The following is a 23,174-nucleotide window of genomic DNA, read 5'->3' as shown; positions in this document are numbered from 1 at the left end:
TAGTCTTTTGCTAAGAGGTAGGCCTGTCCAGTGGTTAGTGCAACAGCCTGGGACTTAGCAAGCCTGGATCGGGGGAGGGATAGCTCAGTGGTTTGAGCATTGGCCTGCTAAACCCAGGGTTGTGAGTTCAATCCTTGAGGGGGCCATTTGGGGCAAAAATTGGGGATTGGTCCTGCTTTGAGCAGGGGTTGGACTAGATGACCTCCTGAGGTCCCTTCCAACCCTGATATTCTATGATTCAATTCCCTGCCGTGTCACACACTCCTTGGCTGACCTTAGGCCCAACTCCATGCCTAAGTTTCCCCATCTGTACCAAGGGGACAAGAGCCCTGTCCCTCCTCATGGGGGTGTTGTTAGAGTGAGGGGCTCAGCTACTGTGGGAACGGGGGGCCAGAGAAGCACCTATGCTAGATCAACTGACCCTTGGCTCTGGTGCTGGCTGAAAGGCACTGCCCCATGGAGGAGGGAGGAGAGATTTCCCCTCTGTTTGGGCAGACACAGCCTGGTCTGGCAGGGGAGGGGGTGAGAAAAGAAGGTGGGGCTCTTCTAAGCTCCACCCACTAAATAAGCTCCTCCCACCCGAGACATCATAGAGTCCAACTGTTCAAATTAACCAGGGTGCAGCTCTGGAGTCCAGGGTTGGCCTGGGCTAGGTGGGGGCTTGGAGAGCTTGCCCCTCTCCCAGCGATGGGCTCAGGCTCTCTGCAGGCTCAGGCAGCATGGCAGGGTTGCTCACACTCGGGGCCTGCCTAGCTGCTTTGTTCCCCCTCTACCCCCAGATATGCCGCCCCCCCCCCCCCCCCCGTGCAGGGGGATCTCAGCCCAGCTCCCCCGCCCCGCCCAGGCGGGGATGCAGTGGGAATTTTCTGTACTATTGTTCCTGGCCTTGGGATTGCTCCCCAAGGGGGGGCGCCGGAGGAAAGCCGTGGGCGGCGGGCGGGTAATTGCTGCAGAGCTGTGAGGGGTGGAACAACTGGGGCGTGAAGGGACCGGCTGAAACCCCCACCCCGGCCATCGACACCTGGTGCGGGGGGGGGGATCTAGGGCAGGCAGGGCCCCGATGGACAGAGAGGTGCCAGGCAGGCGCGGCGGGCAATGCAGCTGGCACAGAGCCCAAGGGAGGGGGCCAGAGACGGGTCCCCCCGGAGCCAGGAGGGGGGGAGGACAGGTCCGGGAGGGGGGGCGCAAGCAGGACCACGCGGGGGGGGGGGGGGGGACTGCCCTATTGCAGTGGGACCCTCCCAGGGCGCCGCACCCAGCAGCGGGAGGGTGGGGGAGCCTCCGGCCCTGCAAGGGGGTATGCAAATGAGCTCATTAGATCAGCTGAGGCCGGGGCGGTGGGGGTCTGACGTGGAGGGGTGGGTGGGGTTTGGTGAGGTCAGCGCGCGCGCGTATCCGGGGAATGGAGCGCGTGAGCCAGGTAGGCGCTGCGGCCCCCCCCCTTCCCCTGCCCCTCCCCCTCGCGAACTCCCCTCCTCCCCCCAGGGAACCCCCGCCCCCCCAGGAACCCGCCTGCCCCCGTCCCATTGCAAACTCCCCTCCTCCCGCCAGGGAACCCCCGCCCCCCCAGGAACCCGCCTGCCCCTCTCCCATTGCAAACTCCCCCCGCCCCCCAGGGAACCCGCCTGCCCCCCTCCCATTGCAAACTCCCCTCCTCCCCCCAGGGAACCTCCGCTCCCCAAGGAACCCGCCTGCCCCCCTCCCATTGCAAACTCCCCTCCTCCCGCCAGGGAACCCCCGCCCCCCCAGGAACCCGCCTGCCCCTCTCCCATTGCAAACTCCCCCCGCCCCCCAGGGAACCCGCCTGCCCCCCTCCCATTGCAAACTCCCCTCCTCCCCCCAGGGAACCTCCGCTCCCCAAGGAACCCGCCTGCCCCCCTCCTCCCTCCAGGGAACCCCCGCTCCCCAAGGAACCCGCCTGCCCCTCTCCCATTGCAAACTCCCTTCCTCCCCCCAGGGAACCCCCGCCCCCCCAGGAACCCGCCTGCCCCTCTCCCATTGCAAACTCCCCCCGCCCCCCCAGGGAACCCGCCTGCCCCCCTCCCATTGCAAACTCCCCTCCTCCCCCCAGGGAACCTCCGCTCCCCAAGGAACCCGCCTGCCCCCCTCCCATTGCAAACTCCCCTCCTCCCCCCAGGGAACCTCCGCTCCCCAAGGAACCCGCCTGCCCCCCTTCCATTGCAAACTCCCTTCCTCCCCCCAGGGAACCCCCGCCCCCCCAGGAACCCGCCTGCCCCTCTCCCATTGCAAACTCCCCCCGCTCCCCAAGGAACCCGCCTGCCCCCCTCCCATTGCAAACTCCCCTCCTCCCCCCAGGGAACCTCCGCTCCCCAAGGAACCCGCCTGCCCCCCTTCCATTGCAAACTCCCTTCCTCCCCCCAGGGAACCCCCGCCCCCCCAGGAACCCGCCTGCCCCTCTCCCATTGCAAACTCCCCCCGCCCCCCAGGGAACCCGCCTGCCCCCCTCCCATTGCAAACTCCCCTCCTCCCCCCAGGGAACCCCCGCTCCCCAAGGAACCCGCCTGCCCCCCTCCCATTGCAAACTCCCCTCCTCCCCCCAGGGAACCCCCGCTCCCCAAGGAACTCGCCTGCCCCTCTCCCATTGCAAACTCCCCTCCCCCCACCAGGGAACCCCCCCCCCCCCAGGAACCCGCCTGCCCCCCTCCCATTGCAAACTCCCCTCCTCCCCCCAGGGAACCCCCGCTCCCCCAGGAACCCGCTACCCCCTCCCATTGCAAATTCTCCCGTCGACCCCTCCCATTGCAAACTCCCCTCCTCCCCCCAGGGAACTGCCGCCTGCCCCCCCCACTGCAAACTCTCCTCCCATTGCAAACTTCCGCCCTGCCCCCGCCCCCGCCTCTTCTCTCCTGACGCCTCCTCTGGCCTCTTCCCAGAAAATGTCCGGCCTCCAGCTCAACCTGGGCCCTGTGAAGGAGCCACTGGGGTTCATCAAGGTCCTGCAGTGGGTGAGTGTGGGGGGCAGTGGGCTGGGTGCTGGGAGGGGCAGGGTGCGTGGGGAGGGCTGGGGGGGACAGTGGTTAGGGGAAGGGCTGGAGGTGTGGGGGCCTGGCAAGGGGGTTGGAGCTGGGGGGCAGAGGGCCAGGTGTGTGTGTGGGGGGGGCTGGGTGGAGCAGTCGGGGTACACAGGTGGGGTACAAAGCAGGATGGGAGAAGGAAATGGGGAAGGCAGGAGGCTGGGGTGGGGGGTCCAGTGATGGAGGGGGTGGGGAGAAGTGGGGGGAAAATGCTGCTGATCTGGACTGGTCCCAGCCCCCTGCCCAGTACCCCGGTGCCCCCTCACGCCAAGGGGGCTCCGGCCCGTTGACACCAGTGGGAATCAGGCTCCAGGGCTAATAGCTCGTGAGGGCGTGTCATCATGTGGCCAGTGACATGAGCCTCTTGCAATGAGCGGATTTCAGGTGCATCCTGGATTTGGGGTATAAACCCCTGTGTAGCCCAGGGCGTGTTGCTATGAGATGAGATCCGGGCGCTGCACAGACACACAGCGAGAGGCAGGCCCTGCCCCAGCTGAGATCAGGGCCCCGTGTGACAGGCCCTGCCCAGACACAGCGAGAGACAGGCCCTGCCATAGCTGAGATCGGGGCCCCGTCGTTCCAGGCGCTCCCCAGACACAGCCATAGACAGGCCCTGCCCCAGCTGAGATTGGGGCCCCGTCGTGCCAGGCGCTGCCCAGACACACAGCGAGAGACGGTCCCTGCCCCAAAGAGTTTCCAGTGTGAATAGACAAATAATAGGGAGGGGAAACTGAGGCACAGTGAGGAAAAAAGGGAGTGGCAGAGGCAGGGATAGAACCCAGGAGTTCTCTCCCAGCCCCCCTCTCCCACTCTAACTATTAGACCCCACTCTCCTCCCAGAGTTGGGGAAAGAACCTAAGAGCCCAGGCTCCCAGCCCTGCCCACCCCCACCCACTAGCCCATATTTTGACCTGGAGGTGATCTCTCTGAGCACCCCCAGGTAGTTCAACTGGCACTGATGTGGCGTTTACACAAGCGCTAGCCATGCACAGACCTGATGTGAGGGGGATGGACTTTCTTCCCTGAGCTGGGCAGAGAACCCAGGCATCCTGCCTGCCACTCCAACTCCTTGTCTACTGGGCCATGCCACCCTATCCTGGTGCGCTTTCACCAGTGCCACCCTGGGAGGGGACCACAGAGAGGAGGCCCTGACGCTGTAGGGGAAGTTGCATCTGTTTGTGGGTTTCCAGTGGTTTGGTAATATTGGATGTTAATGAAACAGACCTCTCTGAAGGGATGGCGGGGGCTTGGTGGGGAGGGCAGCGCCAGGGCTGGTGGCAGGTAGCAGCTGGGCCCTTCCACCGCTGCTGTCATTTGCCTGGCAGCCTGGATAAGGAGCTCTAGCTCGACCCCCAGAAATGGGCTGGGAGCCAGGACTCCAGGGGTCTGTCATTGCCTCTGGGAGAGGAGTGGGGTCTAATGGTTGGAGCAGGGGTGGCTGGGAGCCAGGACTCCTGGGTTCTATTCCCAGCTTTGAGAGTGTGTGGAGAGGGCCGTTATTCAATCTTCCCTCCTCAGTTTGCCTAATCCTGAGTGTTTAAAAAAAACCCCAAAACACAACCCCAAAATGCCTTGGGAGGTTGCGCGATTGTGACCAAATCCGGTTGATTTGCCTGTTGGCCTCCGAGCCCTTTCCTGGGCCCCCAGTCCGCAGTTGTTCTTCCCCATCCCGCGAGGGCAAGAATTGAAACCCGTCCTCTCAAGCCTGGGTTCTCCTGGCGACCTGTGATGGCTCCCGGCGCTGGGGACTGAGCGAGAACTGCAGACGATGGGAGGCTAGCTGTGATCGTGCCAGCCTCAGGGCTGCCATGATCAGCTAATTCCAACATTGCGCCCTGGGCCCGACCTGCTAGATTTGGACCCAGACAGAAGTTAGCAGGACCCAGACCAAGCTGGTAGGTTCCCTAGGCTGAAATCAAATCCCCGTTGCACTAGGTGCGGTACAGACCTGGAACAAAAAGACACTTGTCCCCCCAGAGCCCGTCTCTAGCCTGAGCCTGCATGTCTACAGTGCAGTTTTATAGCCCCAGTCTCGAATGCCAGCCACCTCTGGGTGTTTTATCTATACTCCCAAGTCTGCCAGCTCTGGGACTTTTAGATGATTATACTGTAGCCTCTGCTGTTTTCATCACTATTTCTCCGGGGTTCTTTTCCGCCCTCATGCCACCAGAGGGAAAGTTGGCATTAGTTTCACTTTCTTTCTTCTGCAGTGTTGGGAAAACTGTTGTCGCTGAACAGCCAGGAGGAACCAGCCAGGAGGAACGGGAAAACATTTCCCCCCTGTATGGTGTTGAAAAGTTGACCCTAAGGCATGCGCCTGTCACCCCTTTGCGGCGTCCTTTAAAAGGACCTGGGGAAGGGGAAAAAAGCCAGGGCTCGCTGAGCAGCGCCGGCCGTGTCCAATCCAAATTTAGCCCTCCCCAAATTCCAAGGTTGGGGTAAAAAATCACGAGATTTAAAAACAAACAAAAACGCTTGTGTTTTGTAGTTGGGGAGGCTAAATCTTTGCCACCCGTTTCTGACCTGGAGCGGCCACGTTCTCCAGATTAACTCCCCAAACCCAAGGCTGGAAGCCTGAGTTTCAAGGCGAAAGCTGGGATTGTGTCCTGACTCCGGGAGCCTGGAGACTTACGAAAAGCCCCCCAGGAGCGGGAGGTTTGCGAGAACGTCGCCGGAGACGGCAGAGTTGTCATTTTGCTGATAGAAAAAGATAAGCAGCCCCCCCCATCCCCCATCTGTGCATCGCCCGGCCTGACAGGGGCCCTGATCTCGGTCTGGGGGTCTGTGCAGTGCACGGTGTGATGGGGACCCCAATCTTGGTGTGTGTGGGGGGTCTGTGCAGTCCCTGGGAGGACGGGGACCCCGATGCCTGCCTAGTGCCTGGAGGCACGCTTCAAGGAAGGGCAGGGTTACGGTGCCACCCAGCTGAGTGAAGCTGCTATATGGAAAGCAGCAGCTGGGCTGGCAGAAGGCAACGCCCCATGCAGCTAGCTTCAGCCCGCACGGTGGCCTCGGCGCCTCTGGCTCCGCCCGGCTCTCCTTCCCGCTCTGCCCAGTCGGCTGGAAACAGGAGCCAGCAATGCCCAGAAACCACTGTGCCCTTTCCGCTTCAGCACCCCCCATACCTGCGTACCCATCGCTGGGCACATGGCCGCTCCCTCTGCCTGGGCCCAGCCACTCCTGGCAGAGCGGCGCAGTGGGACGAGCAGAGACCATGGGTCAAATCCTGGCTTGGCCCCCCCGACCTGGGGCAAATAGTTTCATCTGTCCCGCGCCTCAGTTTCCCCAGCTGTGAAGTAGGGTTATGAGCTGTACTGCAGTTGTGGTGCTAGGCACTGTACAAACACAGGGAGGGGAGACCCCATCCCTCTCCTAGGGGGATTTTGACAATTAAACAAAAGCCAGATCAGTACCTAGATTGATACCTCACCTGGCTAATTGGCACTAGCTGCTGAGGGCACAGCATGCTGGCATCTCTGGGCACAGTTCAAAATCATGCCCACAGGAAGTCTACGCCATCTTCACCCCCCCCCCCCCCCCCGCCCGCCCCCCGCTCCATCTCTGACCCACTCTGCTGGATGTAAACTGCAACCAGGGTATTTATAGCCTCTAACGTGATCCAGAAGGAAAAGACATTCAATTTTTTCCCATGGCGGAATCTGGTCAAAAAACTCCCTCCCCCTAAGGAAAATTCGGGGTGTGGGTGTCCGGAAAAGGGCATTTTTTTGCATGCAGGCTGTTTGCAATCCTCAAAAAATCCTCCTCCCCTCCCCCCCCCCCCCCCTCCAAGTTTTACTGTTTTCATCCCAATTTGTATTCATCGGAAAATCTGCAAATTTTACTGTTTTGTCCCAACTTTTTGTCCCGCAGCTTAGATGGGTTTTTGTCCCAATTTTTATTCATTGGAAAATCTGCTGTTTTGACTGTTTTCATCCCCTTCTTTTTCCCAATGGAAGATTTTTGCAAATTTGGCCGTCTCATCCCAATCCTTGGAGCAGGGCATTGGCCGTGAGCGCGTCTCCGTTAGCCTGCGGCCGGGGTGGACACGGCATTGCCTTTCCGCTCTTTGCCATGTGGGGCAGGACCAGTGGCCCGATGGGGACATGATCTGGGTTTGTGGCGCCAATGCAGGCAGCCGGCTTCTTGTGGCTGCTTCCTCGACGCTGCTCAGGGCGGGGCTGGTCTCTCTGGGAGGAGTTGGGGGAGAGATTGTGGGTTGGCTGGGCTCTCTCCCCAGCGCTACCGTGATGAGAATCCACTAGCCTTGTGCTTTACCTCATTCTGTGATGCCCACCTGCCGTGCTAGGGCATCTTCTCTCCCTTCCAGACTGGACCATCCCTCCTAACGGAGGGTGCAAAGAGGTCCCTGATCTCGGTCATGGGCGGGGGGCTGTGCAGCGCCTGGCACGGCAGGGGCCCTGATCTTGGTTGGGGTGGGGGCGGGGAATATGTGTGGCACCTGGTATGATGGGGTGCCTGATCTCAGTCGGGGACGGTCTGTGCAGCGTCTGGCATGATGGGGTCCCCGATCTGGGTTGGAGGGCAGGAAATCTGTGTGGCACCCAGCGTGACATTATCCCTGATCTCAGTCGAGGGGGTGTGTGTCTGTGTGGCACCCAGCAGGAAGGGGGCCCCCCCCATCCTAGTGAGGATCTCTGTGGCACTGAGTACAATGGGGGACAACCTAGCTGCTGGTGTTGAAGTAATAACTCTCGCTTAAAGCCTCCAGCCGGGCCTCCAATCGCTGAGCCTTGCAGTGAATTCCACAGAACAGGCACGTCTTTCTGTACTCACTGCACTCGGCTTCCCTGGCTCCCAGCCAGGCCCAGCGTCAGTGGGGTCCTGTCCGGCTTAGCCCCCACCCTCCCTGGGCACCATTGACACATGGTGCCAGCAGCTCCAGCTTTGCAAGGTTTCTTAAGGAGGAATCACAGTGAGCGGGACAATGTCCGAAACTCCCCTGTGCTCACGCAGCCCGGATTTGGAATCTGCCACTCGTCTCACAGCTAAACCTGGCCATGACCTTCAAGGCTTGGAGCCAGATTCCCCTGGCTTTTTGTCCCTGCTCACGATTTGTTCAATTGTATTGTGTTACTCTGCCACTACGGGGTGTCTGCCAGCGGTACAGGGAGGGGGTGGAAAGGTCAAAAAAGGTTTTCTTGGGGAAAGCTTGCAAATTTTTCCTAGGTTTTCTTCAGTCTTCAAAATTTCACGGGAGAACGTGGCTGTTTTTTCAGCCCCACATGGTTCTGTTGTGGAGCACGGCTTGTGGTAAAACGTCCGAATTTTGTTAAAAATCCAACTAAATAAACACGGAGGGTTTTAGTTTTCGAAAAACGGTGTTATTGACAATGTTCCTGAGATCGGTTTTTCGAGGACTCCGACTCCAATTCAACTCAAACTGGAATTAACTAACAAACAAATCTGATTTCCCCAATCCACAAACGTTTTGTTAACTGGAATAATGGAAAGTTGAACCTCAGAGTGCAAATTTTCAGCTAAAGCAAAAACAGTTTGAGGGAAAAACGGTTTCCTGAGAGCGATTTTTGACAAAAAACGTGGTTTTGAAAAGTAAAACTCAATTTTTAAAAACAAACCCAGAGAATTTTTAGTGCAAACTGAAGCCTTCGCCCCAAACTGCAAATTTTAACGTAAACTGTGGGATTTTTTTAACTAACGATGTTTACAGAGAATGGATCTCAATTCGGAGTTTTGATTTTAGAAAATTTGAACTCAACTTTTAAACCAAACCCTAATGTTTTTACTGGAAATTTTTTTTTTTGTAGCCTACAACTGACCATTTCTGTGACACGTTTTTAGGGGGGAAGTTACAGTGGTTTTCTGATCAGCAGTCAAAGTAACGCTCTATTTTCCATAGCAGTCAGAGCAATTACCTATTGGAACGCGTCACCAGGGGTCGTGGTGGAGTTCCCAGCGCTGACCATTTCAAAATCAAGATTGGAGTTTTTTCTAATAGCTCTGTTCTAGGAATGATCATGAAGCAGCTCTCTGACCTGTGTTACACAGGTCAGACAAGATGATCACAATGGGCCCTTCTGTCCTTAGAATCTGTGAATCATTAAAATTTCTTTCATAGTAGAAATGTCATTTTTCATGGGGAGGAAAAATATTTTGATGAAAATATTCCAATCAGCGTTAAGTCCCTTGGGAAACGAGAGACAGAAGTGGAACTCTAGCCGTATGTAACTTCATACGCTTGTTTGTGTTTAGCTTGTGAATGGGCACAGGGAATGAGCAATAGCTCAGGACATTAGCAGCTGTTAAAGAGGAAGCGTGCTGTCCCACCTGTCGTCTGTTGAGTCACCTGCAAGTCACGGTGACATTCTGTGCCTCAGTTTCCCCATTCGTGATAACGTTGCGCGCGTTCCTTGCCACGGCCCTTTGAGATCTGTGCATGGAGAACACGTGAAGGCGAGGGATTATTCCCAGACTCCGGCAAGGTTTGCAGAAGCTGGGAGGGGTGTTGAGAGAGGTGTTCCGTCTCCAGTTAGTTATGCCAACAGAAAGTGGTGTGGTCCTTGGCCCAGAGACTCAATGGGGCCAGCTCCCCGCTGGAGTCAGTTTACCCTAGCTCATGATCTGGCCTCTTCTGCTTTCAATTTTCATTAGAACCGTTTTTAACGAGCCAGGTGGCCGCAGAAAATTGACCCTGTGGCGATCAGAATTGTGGCGAGAGTGAGTGGCGCGTTCCAACCCAGCTGCTGTTCTGCTGGGCGAATGCCAGCGGAGAGTGTGGGATCAGCTGATACGAACCGTGTGCACTGCTGGCGTTCCTTAACCGGATCCTTCTGACGCTGGCTGGAGCGTGTCTGCCGAGCTTGAAATGGAGTTGGTGCATCAAAAAGATGGGAGCCAGCTCGACCACCAGATAGGGGCCGGACGCCGGAATCCCTGGGGGCGGTTCTCCGGCCTGGGCTCTGCAGGAGGGCAGGTTGGATGGGCACGAATTCTGGCCTTGAAATCTATGACTCTAATGCTGTGTCTCTCCGTATCTCTAGATTTTTTCTATCTTTGCTTTTGCCACCTGTGGAGGGTACAGTGGCCATACCTCCATTAAAGTCAGCTGTTGGGACGTTAAAAATGAGACCCTGGAGGCGGCTTTTGGCTATCCGTTCCGGTGAGTGTAGCCCCGGGCAGACAGTCATGTTGACTCTGTGCTCGTGACGGGATGCGGTGGCCAGCGGGGCTAACGCAATCCCGAGACGCGGAGCAGAGAGGTTGTTTTTAGCTGCAACCGTTGCTGGAATCCCACGTCCGGTCCTGGGGCCCGCAGTTCCAGGAGGACGGTGTTCACAGGAATTAATTCAGGGACGTTCCCTGGTGAGTGTCACACAGGAGGGCAGGCTGGATGATCACAGTGGGCTGGTCTGGCCTTCAAATCAGTGAATCATTCCCACATGACCTTGTTTCCTCCTTTTCTCCTATGCGTTCTCCCAGCCCTTAGGAACGAAACACCCTGGGACTGGCTTAAACTTCACAGGTTGTTTTTAAACAAGCAACTAGCATCAGGGTTTTTTTAGCTTCTAGGAGCCTCATTTCCCATCCCCCTGCCCCAAGTCTGAAGATGGGAAAAGTCATTTTAATAGAGATTCTCCCAGGAATGCTGTGACTCCGGGAGCTTGAGATGGAAGGAAAGGAAAAGCCCCAACGATCATGAGATGTGCAGTGTCCGGTTGGATCTAAAGGGTTGTGTCAGTTGGTGGGGAGTGAAGTCTCAGTACGGCATTGGGGAGACAATGACTTGAGACTGTGCCCCGTACTGGGGGCCACCTGTCAAACAGGAAATGAGGGAGGGGTCAAAGAAGAGGGACAGGAACAATCTGAGGGCTGGAAAACTTGCCTGAGAACAAGACATTAAAGCGGGGGGGGGTGGGGGGGGGCAAACTTTTTGGCCTGAGGGCCACAACGGGGTGCAAAACTGTATGGAAGGCCAGGTAGCGAAGGCTGTGCCCCCAAATCAGCCTGGCCCCTGCCCCCTATCTGACCCCTCCCACTTCCCGCTCCCTGACTGCCCCCCTCAGAACCCCCGACCCATCCAACCCCCCCTGCTCCTGTCCCCTGAACGCCCCCTCCCGGGACCGCCGCCCTTGACTGCCCCCCCCCCCCCAGGACCTCACCCCCTATCCAACCCCCCCGGCTCCCTGTCCCCTGACTGCCCTGACCCCATATCCACACCCCCACCCCCTGACAGGCCCTCCGGGACCCCACCCCCTATCCAACCCCCCACCTGTTCCCTGTCCCCTGCCCCCCCTGAACCTCCACCCTATCCAACCGCCCCCTGTCCCCTGACTGCCCCCCGGGACACCCTGCCCTATATCCAACCCCCCAGCCCCCTTACCATGCCACTCAGAGCAGCATGTCTGGAGCCGCGCCACCCGGCCGGAGCCAGACACGCAGCTGCGCTGCCCTGCAGGAGGGTGCAGCCCTGCTGCCCAGAGTGCTGCCCGCGTAGCTGCGGGGAAGGGGGGACAGCGGGGGAGGGGCTGGGGGCGAGCCTCCCTGGCTAGGAGCTCAGGGGCCGGGCAGGATGGTCCCACGGGCCATAGTTTGTCCACCTCTGCATTAAAGGAGCTTGATCTAGTGAGTTTCTCCCTGAGAAGATTCAGAGGGGACTTGTACCCGGTCAGTCAGTACCTCCCTGGGGAGGAGACTTGGGGGAGCAGAGGGCTCTTTAATCTAGCCAACAAAGGCAGAGTGAGAGCCGACAGCTGGGGGATGAAGCCAGACTGGAAATAAGGAGGCAAATTCTTAACAAAGAGAATTGACCCTTGGAACGACTGCCCCAGGGATGGGGCAGTTTCTAAATCCCTTGGAGTCTTTCCATCAAGATCTGACATTTCTTTAAAAGCTCCCCTCTAGCTCCACTATCAGATACGGACTTGAAATCTATGAAAGGGCAGAATTAAGGGGATTCATGCAAGGGGGTGGAGTTAAGGGCACTCAACTCCCAGATCTGGACTAGAGGCAGGGATCCCTGGAGGAGTTTCTCCGGCCTGGGCTATGCAGGAGGGCAGAGCGGGTGGGTAGATATGGATCTTTTGCCCCAGAGGTCCAGCACTTCGTCTCGCTGGCGTCAAAGTGAAACGCTTCAAGCTTCTCTGTCTCCCCTGGCAGGCTGAACACTGTGTTGTTCAAAGACCTGGATTCCAAACTATGTAACAACACATGGATCCAGACCCACCTCGTGGGCGACTTCTCCTCCTCGGCCCAGTTCTTTGTCACCTTCGCTGTCTTTGTCTTCCTCTACTGCATGGCGGCGCTGGTGCTGTACGTGGGGTATCTGCACCTTTACCGTGGCGCTGGCAAGCTGCCCATGATCGTAAGTGACATGTAATGCTTTGCTCTTAATGGGGGCTGGGAGGAAAATTGGGGGCAGAGGGGGAATTTCCCTTGGAGAATTGAGACAAAAATTAAAATCTTTATTCATTTTCGTGGTGGGAAAATTTTGACATTTCACTGAAATATTTTGACCGAAACCTGGAATATTTGAATTCAGAATGACATTGTGGGGCCTCGTGGGAGCTGTAGTCCTGAGTGCCTCGGGGTTCCATTCTCCCCTATTGGCTGGGCTCTTTGGCTGGACAACATCTCCCAAGATGCACCACTTCCACCGCTCTTGTGGGGTCACTGTGGTGCATTATGGGGGTTGTAGTCCTGGGCGCTTCATGCTAAGTTCTCTATAGGCCAGGATGCACCACTTCCTCCTGTGGTCAGGAGGGGGGTTGTGTCATGGGTGTCCGTGGCTGCGATGCCTCATGAGAGTTGTAGTCCTGGGTGCCCCGTGCTCTGGTTCTTCTCTGTGGTCCAGGCTCTCTGGCTAACCTACAACTCCCATGTTGCACCATGTCCAGAGATTCCTAGGTCACAACCCACCCAAAGGGGAAGAGTGGTGCATCATAGGAGATGTAGTCCAGCCAGAGTCCAGGCAAGAGAGGAGAACAGGAACATGAGGCATCCGAACTACAACTCCCATCATGCAACACAGTGGGTCAGCCAGAAAGCCCAGCCTATAGAGAAGAGTTGGAGCACAAGGTATTCAGAACTACAGCTGCCATGATGCACCACTCTATCATTTTGAATCGAAACAGTTCGGTTTTCGGACAAACAGTTTTCACAGAAAAGTTGAAATTCTCCGTGGGAAGCAGACGTGTGTCACAAGTAATTTTTTTTGTTGTTGAAACAAGCAGTTTTCTGTCAAAAAGCAGCTGTGACGCAGAATTTTCAGTGAGCTCTACTCTTAAGCCAGGAGTGTAGATCTCCTAACCTAGATCTCCAAGCACTCCACAGACCGAGTCCTGCTCAGACTCTTGGCATGGCCAGGTTTTCTGGGACCACAAAAAGATTAACAAACTTTTTTTTTGGCCAGTGTGGAAATTTTCATGGGAAAATCTTTGATCGAAATTTTCTTACTGTTCAGCTAAATCTTTTGTATTTTTTTTTTTTAAGCGGGGAAAACTTCCAGTTCCCTTTTTAAAAGCATTTTCCCCTTAAAAAGAGGAAACAAAATGGGCTAGTTGCTATGAAAAGGGTTTTGTGCAATACACATCTCGGCTTTCTGAGGTTGAGTTACAATGCAGGAACGTGTTTTGCTTCGTTGGAGCAAAATTTGCCTGTGGTTGTTCACTTTTGCCCTGGCCTTTTAAAACGTTCTGCTCGACGGGTTTTGTTTTCTGATGACATTTTTCAGCAATTTTTGTTTTCCCAAAACACCAAGCTTCTGTCAATGGGGCCAGATCCCAGCTGGGGTCAATCGGCTGTCGCTCTATTTAGTCCAGTGGATCTGTGCTGATTCACACCAGTGAAGGCTCCCCCCAGCTGTTCTTGCGGTGATCTGCGTAATCCCCGGCTCACCCGCTGGCTGGATCCTGGCTCTAATTCAGAAGCCGTGAGACCTGATCTTTGGCGCAATGCCCTGGCGCCGTGCTGGCATGCGAACCAAAGCCCCCAGCTCTGGAAGGCAGAGGGGTCGCGAACGGGAGAGGATTATTGTAACTTGATAAACAGTTGCCCCTTTTCTCTTCTCTCCCTGCTGCGCCGGCTCCCCGGAGGGCTGGGAAATGCGGTAAGTGCCCGGGTGTCTCCTGCCGGTCCCACAGTGGCGCTAACCTGCTTGTCGGATACAGTATTCAGGAGTAATTGGCAAACCCCAGCTTCCAAGTTTGGGGTGAGGGAGTTGTGGGGGGAAGAGGGCGGAGGGAAAATCCAAATTGCATTAGAGCTCTGGGGATGTGTTCCCAGAATGGGGCCAGTGAGGGCGGCAAGATCTATGGGGCACTGCCCCCCCCCCCCCCCCCGCCTTCTCTAATGCAGCTAAAGTTGCAGCGAAATCAGGGTTTGCCAGGAATAGCTTCCCTTAGCGAGGAGGGGTGAGCCAGCAGTTAGACAGATCCAGCTGGAAGGCAGAAGACCTGGGTTCAAGACTCAGCTTTGGGCAGGAATCCATGCCTCAGTTTCCCCATCTGTAACGTGGGGATAGTGATCATTCCGTTGTCTGCTTATGTTGTAAGTTCTTTGGGGCAGAGACTCTCTCGCTGTGTATCTCCCTCCGGCTGTGCCCCAACTCTGTTGTCTCCCCCCTTCCGGGGGAACTGGCAGTCCTTCGCCCAGCCTCTGCCCGCAGTGGCCAACTGCAGCCCCTCGTCCAGCCCCTCGCTCAGGGCAAACTGCAGTCCTTTGGCTGGCCGCTTCCCTTGGTGGCCAGTGGGGCAAAATGTGCGTGTGGGGGGGCCAGGCCTGACTTCTACTCTGGGCCCCGACCCAGGGACCCTATAGCTGGCAGCTTCTCACTGCCTCTCCTTCCCCTCTGTCGCTACCTGCTTTCCCTGGGCCACCTCCCCATAGCCCCAGCACCTACTCGGCCACTGTGTCAAGGCTACAGTCTGGGAGCCAGCCAGACTGGAGCTTTGCTTGTTCCCCTGACGCTGCCCAGCACTGCTCTGTCCCAGGTACTTCTCTCTATAGGCAGCCAGTCCTTCTCCCTCAAGCTCCAGGGAGAGACTGACTCCCTTCTGCCCTGCAGCCCTTCTTATAAGGCCCAGCCTGGCCCTGATTGGCAGCTTCTAAGCCTTCCTCTGATTGGCTGGGTTCTGTGCAGCCGCTCCAAGGGCTGCTATTAACCCTTTGGCAGCCAGTGAGGGGCAGCTGCCCCGTCACAAACACCTGAAGAATAGTACTGCTGCGAAGAGAAGTGATGAAATTAATCCCTTAACTTCTGTGAGTGGATGAAGCATTCGCAGTGAGTGGCATTTTCGGCCAGGCCTGGAGCGTTGTTTAGTGGCTTGATTACTGTGGGAATTCAGCGCCTTGTGCGATCCTTTGGAAATCCAAGTCTAAAGCCAGAGTCCAGACCCGGGGTGCATCCCCGTAGCTCAGGGGTCCACCTCCCGTGTAACAGAGGAGGGTCCGGTGTCTCTGCTGGGCTGTTTGTGGGAATGCCGTGGAGTCCGCCCTGCGCTGTCCAAAGAGCTGGCTGGATTGTATTGGGTGCCCGACTCATGACATGGTAAAAGGAGACGGGATTTCAGAAAATGCCAGGCGCCCGTCCAAACCAGACTCTCCGGATGGCATCTCCGGTTGGGCACCTGCAATCCAGAGTGTCTCTTGAAAGCACTTGGGAGGCATGTGCCAGGCGTTCCACAGGTTCCCCCCAACACACACCCGATGGAGACTGGGGGCCCTCGTCGGGCAGGGTGACATGCAGCCCCCCCCAGCTCCAACCGGGCTGCCCAGTGCCCGCATCTCAGCTGAGCGGCCCCAAGGTGGAATCAACACTTATGTGAGTTCAGTGGGGCTGTGTGAGGGCGTCATCTGGTGTAAAAACGCTCCAGTCGTTAAAGCCAGTGTGGCTAGACCCACAGCTGGGGTCAGTGGGCCGTAGCTCCACTGGGGTCAATGGGGCCAGATCCCAGCTGGGGTCAATGGGCTGTAGCTCCACTAGACGGTTGGCCTCAGCGTGTCCATTGTACGTGCCTGGGAATCTGTCCCCTCCATTGTGTATTTCTCTCCTGGTGGTCTTGGGCTAGTAACCCCCCCCCCCCCCCCCCCCATCTCCCCCTCATGCAGGACTTTGTGATCACCATGTTGGTCGCCCTTCTCTGGCTGATCAGCACTTCGGCTTGGGCCAAAGCACTGACTGACATCAAAGTATCCACCGGGCCTGGGATGGTGTCGGACATAGGCTTCTGCCTTTTGGCCCAAAATTCCTGCCTGTTCGGTGAAGTGAGCAGCATGGGCTCCCTCAACGTGTCCGTGGTACGTATGGCCAGCACCCTCCCCTCCCCTGTGCCACTGAGACGCGGGGCGGGCCTCCCTCGAAACTCGGCGTGTGCTTGGCTCCGATCCCATGTTCAGAGATCTTGTCTACATGGGGACACGCAGGGAGGTGAATCCGAATTAAGAGTTTAAACTAGGGCCGTCAAAAAATTTAAAAAATTAATTGCAGTTTTAATCGCATTGTTAAAATAATAATATACCATTTATTTAAATAGTTTTGGATGTTTTCTACGTTTTCAAGTATATTGATTTCAGTTACAACAAGAATACAAAGTGTACAGTGCTCACTGTATTTTTTATTACAAATATTTGCACTGTAAAAAAGATAAACAAAAGAAATTGTATTTTTTCAGTTCACCTCATACAATCTCTTTATCGTGAAAATGCAACTTACAAATGTAGATTTTTATTTTTTTACATAACTGCACTCAAAAATAAAACAGTGGAAAACTTTAGTGCCTACAAGGCCACTCAGTCCTATGTCTTGTTCAGACAATCGCAAAGACAGACAAGTTTGTTTAAATTTACGGATAATGCTGCCCGCTTCTTATAATTACAATGTCACCTGAAAGTGAGAACAGGCGATTGCATGGCACTGTTCTAGCCGGCGTCGCAAGATATTTACGTGTCAGATGCGCTAAAGGTTCATATGCCCCTTCATGCTTCGACCATTGTTCCAGGCGACATGCGTCCATGCTGATGACAGGTTCTGCTCGATAATGAAACAAAGCCGTGCGGACCGACGCATGTTCGTTTTCATTATCTGAGTCAAATGCCACCAGCAGAAGGTTGATTTTCTTTTTTGGTGATTCAGGTTCTGTAGTTTCCACGTCAGGGCGTTGCTCTTTTAAGACTTCTGATAGCATGTTCTGCACCTCCTCCCTCTCAGATTGTGGAAGGCACTTCAGATTCTTAAACCTTGGGTCGAGTGCTGTAGCTATCTTTAGAAATCCCACATTGGTACCTTCTTTGCGTTTTCTCAGATCTGCAATAAAAGTGTTCTTAAATCGAAGAACATATGCTGGGTCGTCATCTGAGACTGCTGTAGGATGAAATATATGGCAGAAAGCAGTTTAAACCACAGAACTGGAGACATACAGTTTTCCCCCAAGGAGTTCAATCACAAATTTAATTAACGCATTTTTTGAAACAAGCATCATCAGCATGGAAGCATGTCCTCTGGAATGGTGGCGGAAGCATGAAGGGGCATACGAATGTTTAGCATATCTGGCACATAAATACCTTGCAACGCCGGCTACAAAAGTGCCATGCGATCACCTCTTCTCGCTTTCAGGTGACATTGTAAATTAGAAGTGGGCAGCATTATCTCCCATAAACATAAACAAACTTGTTTGTCTTAGCGATTGGTTGAACAAGAAGTAGGACTGAGTGGACATGTAGGCTCTAAAGTTTTACTTAGTTTTGTTTTTGAGTGCAGTTATGAAGCAAAAAAAATCTACATTTGTAAGTTGCACTTTTACTATAAAGAGATAACACTACAGTATTATACAAGGTGAATTGAAAAATACTATTTTTTATTTTTTGTACAGTGCAAATATTTGTAATCAACAATAATAATATAATGTGAGCAGTGTACACTCTGTATTCTGTGTTGTAATTGAAATCAGTGTATTTGAAAATGTGGAAAAACATCCAAAAATATTCATAATAAATTTCAATTGTTGTTCTTCCTGTTTAACAGTGCGATTAAAATGACGATTAATCACAATTAATTTTTTAAATTAAGTAAATTTTCTTTGAGGTAATCGCTGAAGTTAAGTGCAGTTTAATTGAGAGCTCTAGTTTGAAATGGATTGGTTCCCGTAGGGCGTTCGTTGGTTGGAGAGGGTTCAGAGCTGGAGGAGAGAGGTTATTGTATCTCTGGGTTTGGCACTGGTGTGACAGTTGCTGGAATCCTGTGTCTGGATCTGGTGTCCATCAGTTGAGAAGGATCTTGATCAATTGCAGAGGGGTCAGGGAAGAGCCAAAAGAATGATTAAAGGATTGGAAAACCTCCCTTATAGTGATAGACTCAAGGAGCTCAATCTATTTCTCTTAAGAAAGAGAAGGTTTCAGTGGTGACTTGATCCCCGTCTGTAAGTCCCTACATGGGAACAAATACTTGGTCATGGGCTCTTCAGTCTAGCAGAGGAAGGTCTAACTAGGGCCAATGGCTGGAAGTTGAAGCTAGACACAGACTGGAAATAAGGTGTACATTTTTAACAGTCACAGTAATTCACCCTTGGACCAATCTACCAGGGAGTGTGGTGGATTCTCCCTCACTGGCACTTTTAAAATGAAGGCTGGATGGTTTCCTAACTGATCTGCTCTCGTTCAAGCGGAAATTAATTCAGGGAAGTTCTCTGGCCTCTGTTAGAGGCCAGACAAGCTGATCACAGGGATTTGTTCTGGCCTTAGAATCTATGAATGTAGGAGAGTGGGTCTAAGACCAGATTGTGGATTTGATGGAAACTTGGAACTAGTTAAAATATGGATGTTCTCATTCTTAATTAAAGTCACCTTCATTCAGTGTAGCTTAAACTCAACTCAATTAGGGCCACTTTAATTCAGAATGAGAGCATCCACGATGTGGTTTAACTAATCCACTTTAAATTCACACCAGTGAGGACTTGTCTACACTTGAAATTTAATTTGGATTAAGGCTGGGTGTGAATTTAAAGCCCTAATTATTCCTGATTAACTCCATGTGTGGATGCTGTTATTCCAGAGTACGAATGACTTGTCCTGATTTGGCTTTATTCACTGGGGAAACTATTCAGGAGTAGCAATGGGTGAAATTTTCCAGATGAAACTTCTTTAGGCAGAAAAGGCAGATTCGGTTTCCAAACATCCATTTGTTTTATTTAAAGAACTCCCAATAAAAAAAAAGTTTCTAAAGGGTCAAGCAAAGTGGGTTTGACCAACACCATTATATTTGACTTTTCGTTTCGCCAGCAATTTTGAAAAATGTTGTTAGTTTTTTCTCCTTTTTGAATCACCAATGAACTGAAAAAAAAATCTCTTCAGGAACTGCTATTCTGTAGTACCTCTGTGTGTGGACAAGCTCGCAGTTAGTTCAGATTAATTTTCCTGAGTGTCCCTATGAAACCAAGCCCCTAGACTGGCAACGTGTGGGGCAGAGACTTGTTTTGTTTGTACAGCACCTGGCGCAAGGGGTTTTATCCATGCCTGAGGGTCCCATTGCTACCATAGTACACCTAATAAATGATCTAATAAACACCTGTTAAATTAGTTTCACCCAGAGAATGTTCAGAGGGGATTTAATCCCGGTCTGTCAGCACCTCCGTGAGGAGGAGATTTTGGGGAGCAGAGGGCTCTTTAATCCAGCCAACCAAGGCAGAGTGAGAGCTGACAGCTGGGGAATGAAGCCAGACAGATCCAGACTGGAAAGAAGTGAATTTTAGTCCTGCAGAGGAGTTGACCCGTAGCTCGACCATCAGATCTGGGTTTAAAATCTACAAAGGGGGCCGAGTAAAGGGCACAAATGCAAGAGGGTGGAGTTAAGCTCGACCATCAGATCTGGGCTGCAGGCAGGAATCCCTGGAGAAGGTTCTCCGGCCTGGGGCTCTGCAGCCGGGCACAAATGGTCCATGGAGAGCTGGAGAGGGTGTCTCCCATGCGAACCGGAAGCCTACCCTGGAAGCTAGACACTGCAGCTAACCCCCTCCTCCTTTGGACCCCTTAGGTTTTTGGCTTCCTGAACCTCATTCTGTGGGCAGGCAATGCTTGGTTCGTGTATAAGGAAACCAACTTGCACAATCCCCCAGAAGCTCCGGCCCCAGGCAGCGTTCCGGCTCACGCAGGAATGTAAATGGCCCCGCTGGGACGCACCAGGCCACGCACGACCCCTCCGCCTCAACTTGGCATCAGCGCGACTCATCTGTCCTAATTGTAGTCACCATTTCAACCGGCTGGGGGCGGGTGGGGATTGCAAATACAGCTCGGCTTCCACTTGCGAGCAGGTGCCTTTGAGTTTTGAAGGCAGCGGTGCTTTGGCAGGGTGTGGCGGTGGTAGGTTGGTTTTGTTTTGTTTTTTTGCTTTATTCTTCCGAAATATTACCCTGGGTGTTGGCAAGGGAGAGGGGCAGCTTCTTCGTGAGAATTGCGGCCCGGCAAAATATCCATAGTATCTAGCACAGTGGTTCTCAAACTTTTGTATTGGTGACTCCTTTCACCTCTGAGTGTGAACCCCCGTCCCTTTATACATTCAAAATACTTTTTTATATATTTAACACCATTATAAATGCTGGAGGCGAAGCGGGCCTTGGGGTGGAGGCTCACAGCTCGCAATCCCCCATGTAATAACCTCATGAGCCCCTGAGGGGCCATGACCCCGTTTGAGACCCCCTGGTCTGGGGTCCTAGCCCTTGGCTGGCGTGACCCAGCAGCGCTCTGCTGAACCGAATAGTGCTGTCGGTGGCAGATTGGCACGAAGCTATTGATTGCAGAGAGGGCTGGTGCAGCAAGTGACTGACCACGGAGAGAGCGATCTGTTGGCTAGCTGTAATCGGTAGATCTGTGCTAATTGGAATAGATCTAGAGCACGTTGATACTGAGATGCACGCGCAGATCGCTGCTGATTTCTCTCAGCTGAGTGGCTGGCCCTGCATTTCAAGAAGTGCTTTTTGTCTTTTCCGCCCCTCTGATGGGGGAAGGTTTGTATCAGGGGCTCATGGCGGCGGGGCCAGGGGGGAAAACTGCGTTTGAAATACACTACTCTCACTCTGTACATGACACACGCCACTTCTCTTGATTTGAAAACCTGTATTAGCCCCAGGCTTCCTCTGTCATCGGCCCGAACCGATTCTTCGTTGCAAAAGTGAGTTTTGGAATCCCAGCGTTCTCTCCCCCAGGGCAGAGCCAGTCAGGAGGTGATTTTTGACAAACCCTTTTTCCCCACTGAAAAATGCAGACTCATCGAAACGGAAACTTTTTCGAGTTGGGAGATTTGTCCAAAACGAGCTGGATACGCCACGGTCTGGGTTTGGAGGAATCTCCTGAGGTGGAAAATGTATTGAGGGTAGAAAGTTTATCAATTGTCCACACCATCAGCATGAAAAGAGTTGGGGGTTTTGAGTCAACATTTTTGGTTTGAAATTTTAGTAAGAGTGGGCTTAAAAAGAGCTGACCGCAAAACAACGCTCCTTAAAATCATGGAAATGAAATGTTTTGACCCCAGCTGAAATTTTTTCTGGCTTTTTCAACTTGCCAAAATTGTCGCGAGCTGGGGTTTTTCATCCCAGATCAGGAGAGGAAAATTTCTTAATCTCAAAAATTCGCCCCTCGCTCTATGAATCTGAACAGAGGTTTGGAGAGTGGTACTGCATTTTTATTTTTGGTTCAGTCACTCTTGTATATTTCCCCTCCCGCTGTCAGCTTCTAGGCTTCCCAGCCAGTGCTGGCTTTTAGCAGACGTTTTCCCTGGAGTTTGGCCATCACACCTGGCTCATTTGAACGGGCCCCGCATCTCTCTGCCTGCAAGTAAAATCTCCTTTGCGTTTAGTTCTGTTTTATGCTACGTGGCTGCTTCCAAGATGTACACCCTGCAGAGCAAAAGCCTTCTCCACTTTTTTCTCAGCAGGAGACGAGAAATCCCCCTCTGAAGTTCATTGCGTTTGAGTCTGATTGGTAGACAATGAAACTATAGAAGGAAGCTAAACCTGGCAGGTCCTCAAGCAGTGTAGATTAAAATAACTCCACAGTGAGTGCCAGTTTAGACCTGTGGGAATCTCACTTTGCTAGCCATCCTTTCCCGTTCGCTTGGCATCAGGTAGTTACAGAAATTTGTGAGCAGAGTTAAGGGGGCTCTAGCTCGACCCCCAGATCTGGGCTGGCGGCAGAGATCCATGCGGGCCATTCTCTGGCCTCCGCTATGCAGGAGGTCAGACTGGACGACCAGCTGAATTAAGAGCCGGTTGGAAAATTTTCCGCTAAATGGTTTTCAGTTGGAAAATGTGATTTGCCCGAAACGGAAATTTTTTTTGGTGAAATTGTTGCAATTTTGGGGACAGCGTTTAGATTAACAAAACACTGAGGGCAGTTTTGCAAACAGCAAAACCTGTTTGGTCACGTCACAAAATTTCCCTTCTCCGTTTTGAAGCAACATATTCTTTTGCAATACGTGTGTGAGACTGGACAAAAGCCCAAGGTCAGAATCATTTGGCGCGAGCTCAAATGAGTTCTGCGCCCAGTATTTCATTGCGTGAAGAATTTGGAAATCTTGGCTTTGGGAGAGAGGGGAGGGAATTGAAAGTTTGAAAATTTTTGCAGGAGGGAAAAATCTCTACCAACCAGCCCTTATGTCTGTGATCCAACATTTCACTTTGCCGGTGGCAAAGCAGCCAGACTGTGGGATGGGCTCGGTTGTGATGCAGATGCGCGCGGGATTCTTACAAACCAGCGACAAAAGCAGGGTGAATTTGCCTGGGATCAAGGTTCAAAGCTCGGCTTTAAGGTCGTGACAGGTGGAAGCTGGGCCTGGCTTTTCATTTTTTTTATTTACCCTTTTTCTTATGAATTGTTCGAGAAATATGTATGTCCTGTATGCCACCGACTTGATAATAAAAACCAATTATCTCAGCAGAGTTTTTTGAGCTGCCGCCCTCACGCCCGGGGCCAGAGCTAGCTAGGATCGGCGTGAGGTTAAATGCATTGAAGAGGTTGAGGTGCCCAGACACCATGGGGATGGGAGCCTGGTAAGGACTTAGCTAGAAAAGTCTTAGTTGAAAAAAAGCTTTGGAGGGATAATTTTCCCACTAGCTATAGTTCCTGCAAACCTGGAAGGTGTTTACCCATATAACAGCTGACGTAGCAGGGGGCCGCATG

At 53.4% G+C, this 23,174-nt stretch overlaps 1 protein-coding gene across 2 annotated transcripts; it reads left to right on the top strand.

Moving 5' to 3' along the window:
- Positions 1–1,235: 1,235 nt before the first annotated feature.
- Positions 1,236–22,928, top strand: LOC102929794 (synaptophysin-like protein 1). Of its 2 annotated transcripts, XM_043535145.1 has the most exons (7): positions 1,360–1,420; positions 2,895–2,966; positions 7,007–7,147; positions 10,055–10,173; positions 12,171–12,375; positions 16,119–16,307; positions 20,035–22,928. In XM_043535145.1, exons 1-7 carry the CDS (start codon positions 1,403–1,405, stop codon positions 20,158–20,160), a joined length of 870 nt encoding a protein of 289 aa, XP_043391080.1. In that variant the 5' UTR covers positions 1,360–1,402; the 3' UTR covers positions 20,161–22,928. The 2 variants fall into 2 exon arrangements, with proteins under 2 accessions (XP_037738584.1, XP_043391080.1); XM_037882656.2 differs by lacking the exon at positions 7,007–7,147 and having other exon boundaries at positions 1,236–1,420.
- The last annotated feature ends 246 nt before the right edge of the window (positions 22,929–23,174 follow it).

Source organism: Chelonia mydas, chromosome 24, assembly GCF_015237465.2.
Source record: "Chelonia mydas isolate rCheMyd1 chromosome 24, rCheMyd1.pri.v2, whole genome shotgun sequence".
Lineage (NCBI taxonomy): Eukaryota > Metazoa > Chordata > Testudines > Cheloniidae > Chelonia > Chelonia mydas.
This window is presented reverse-complemented; position numbering and strand designations above follow the sequence as displayed.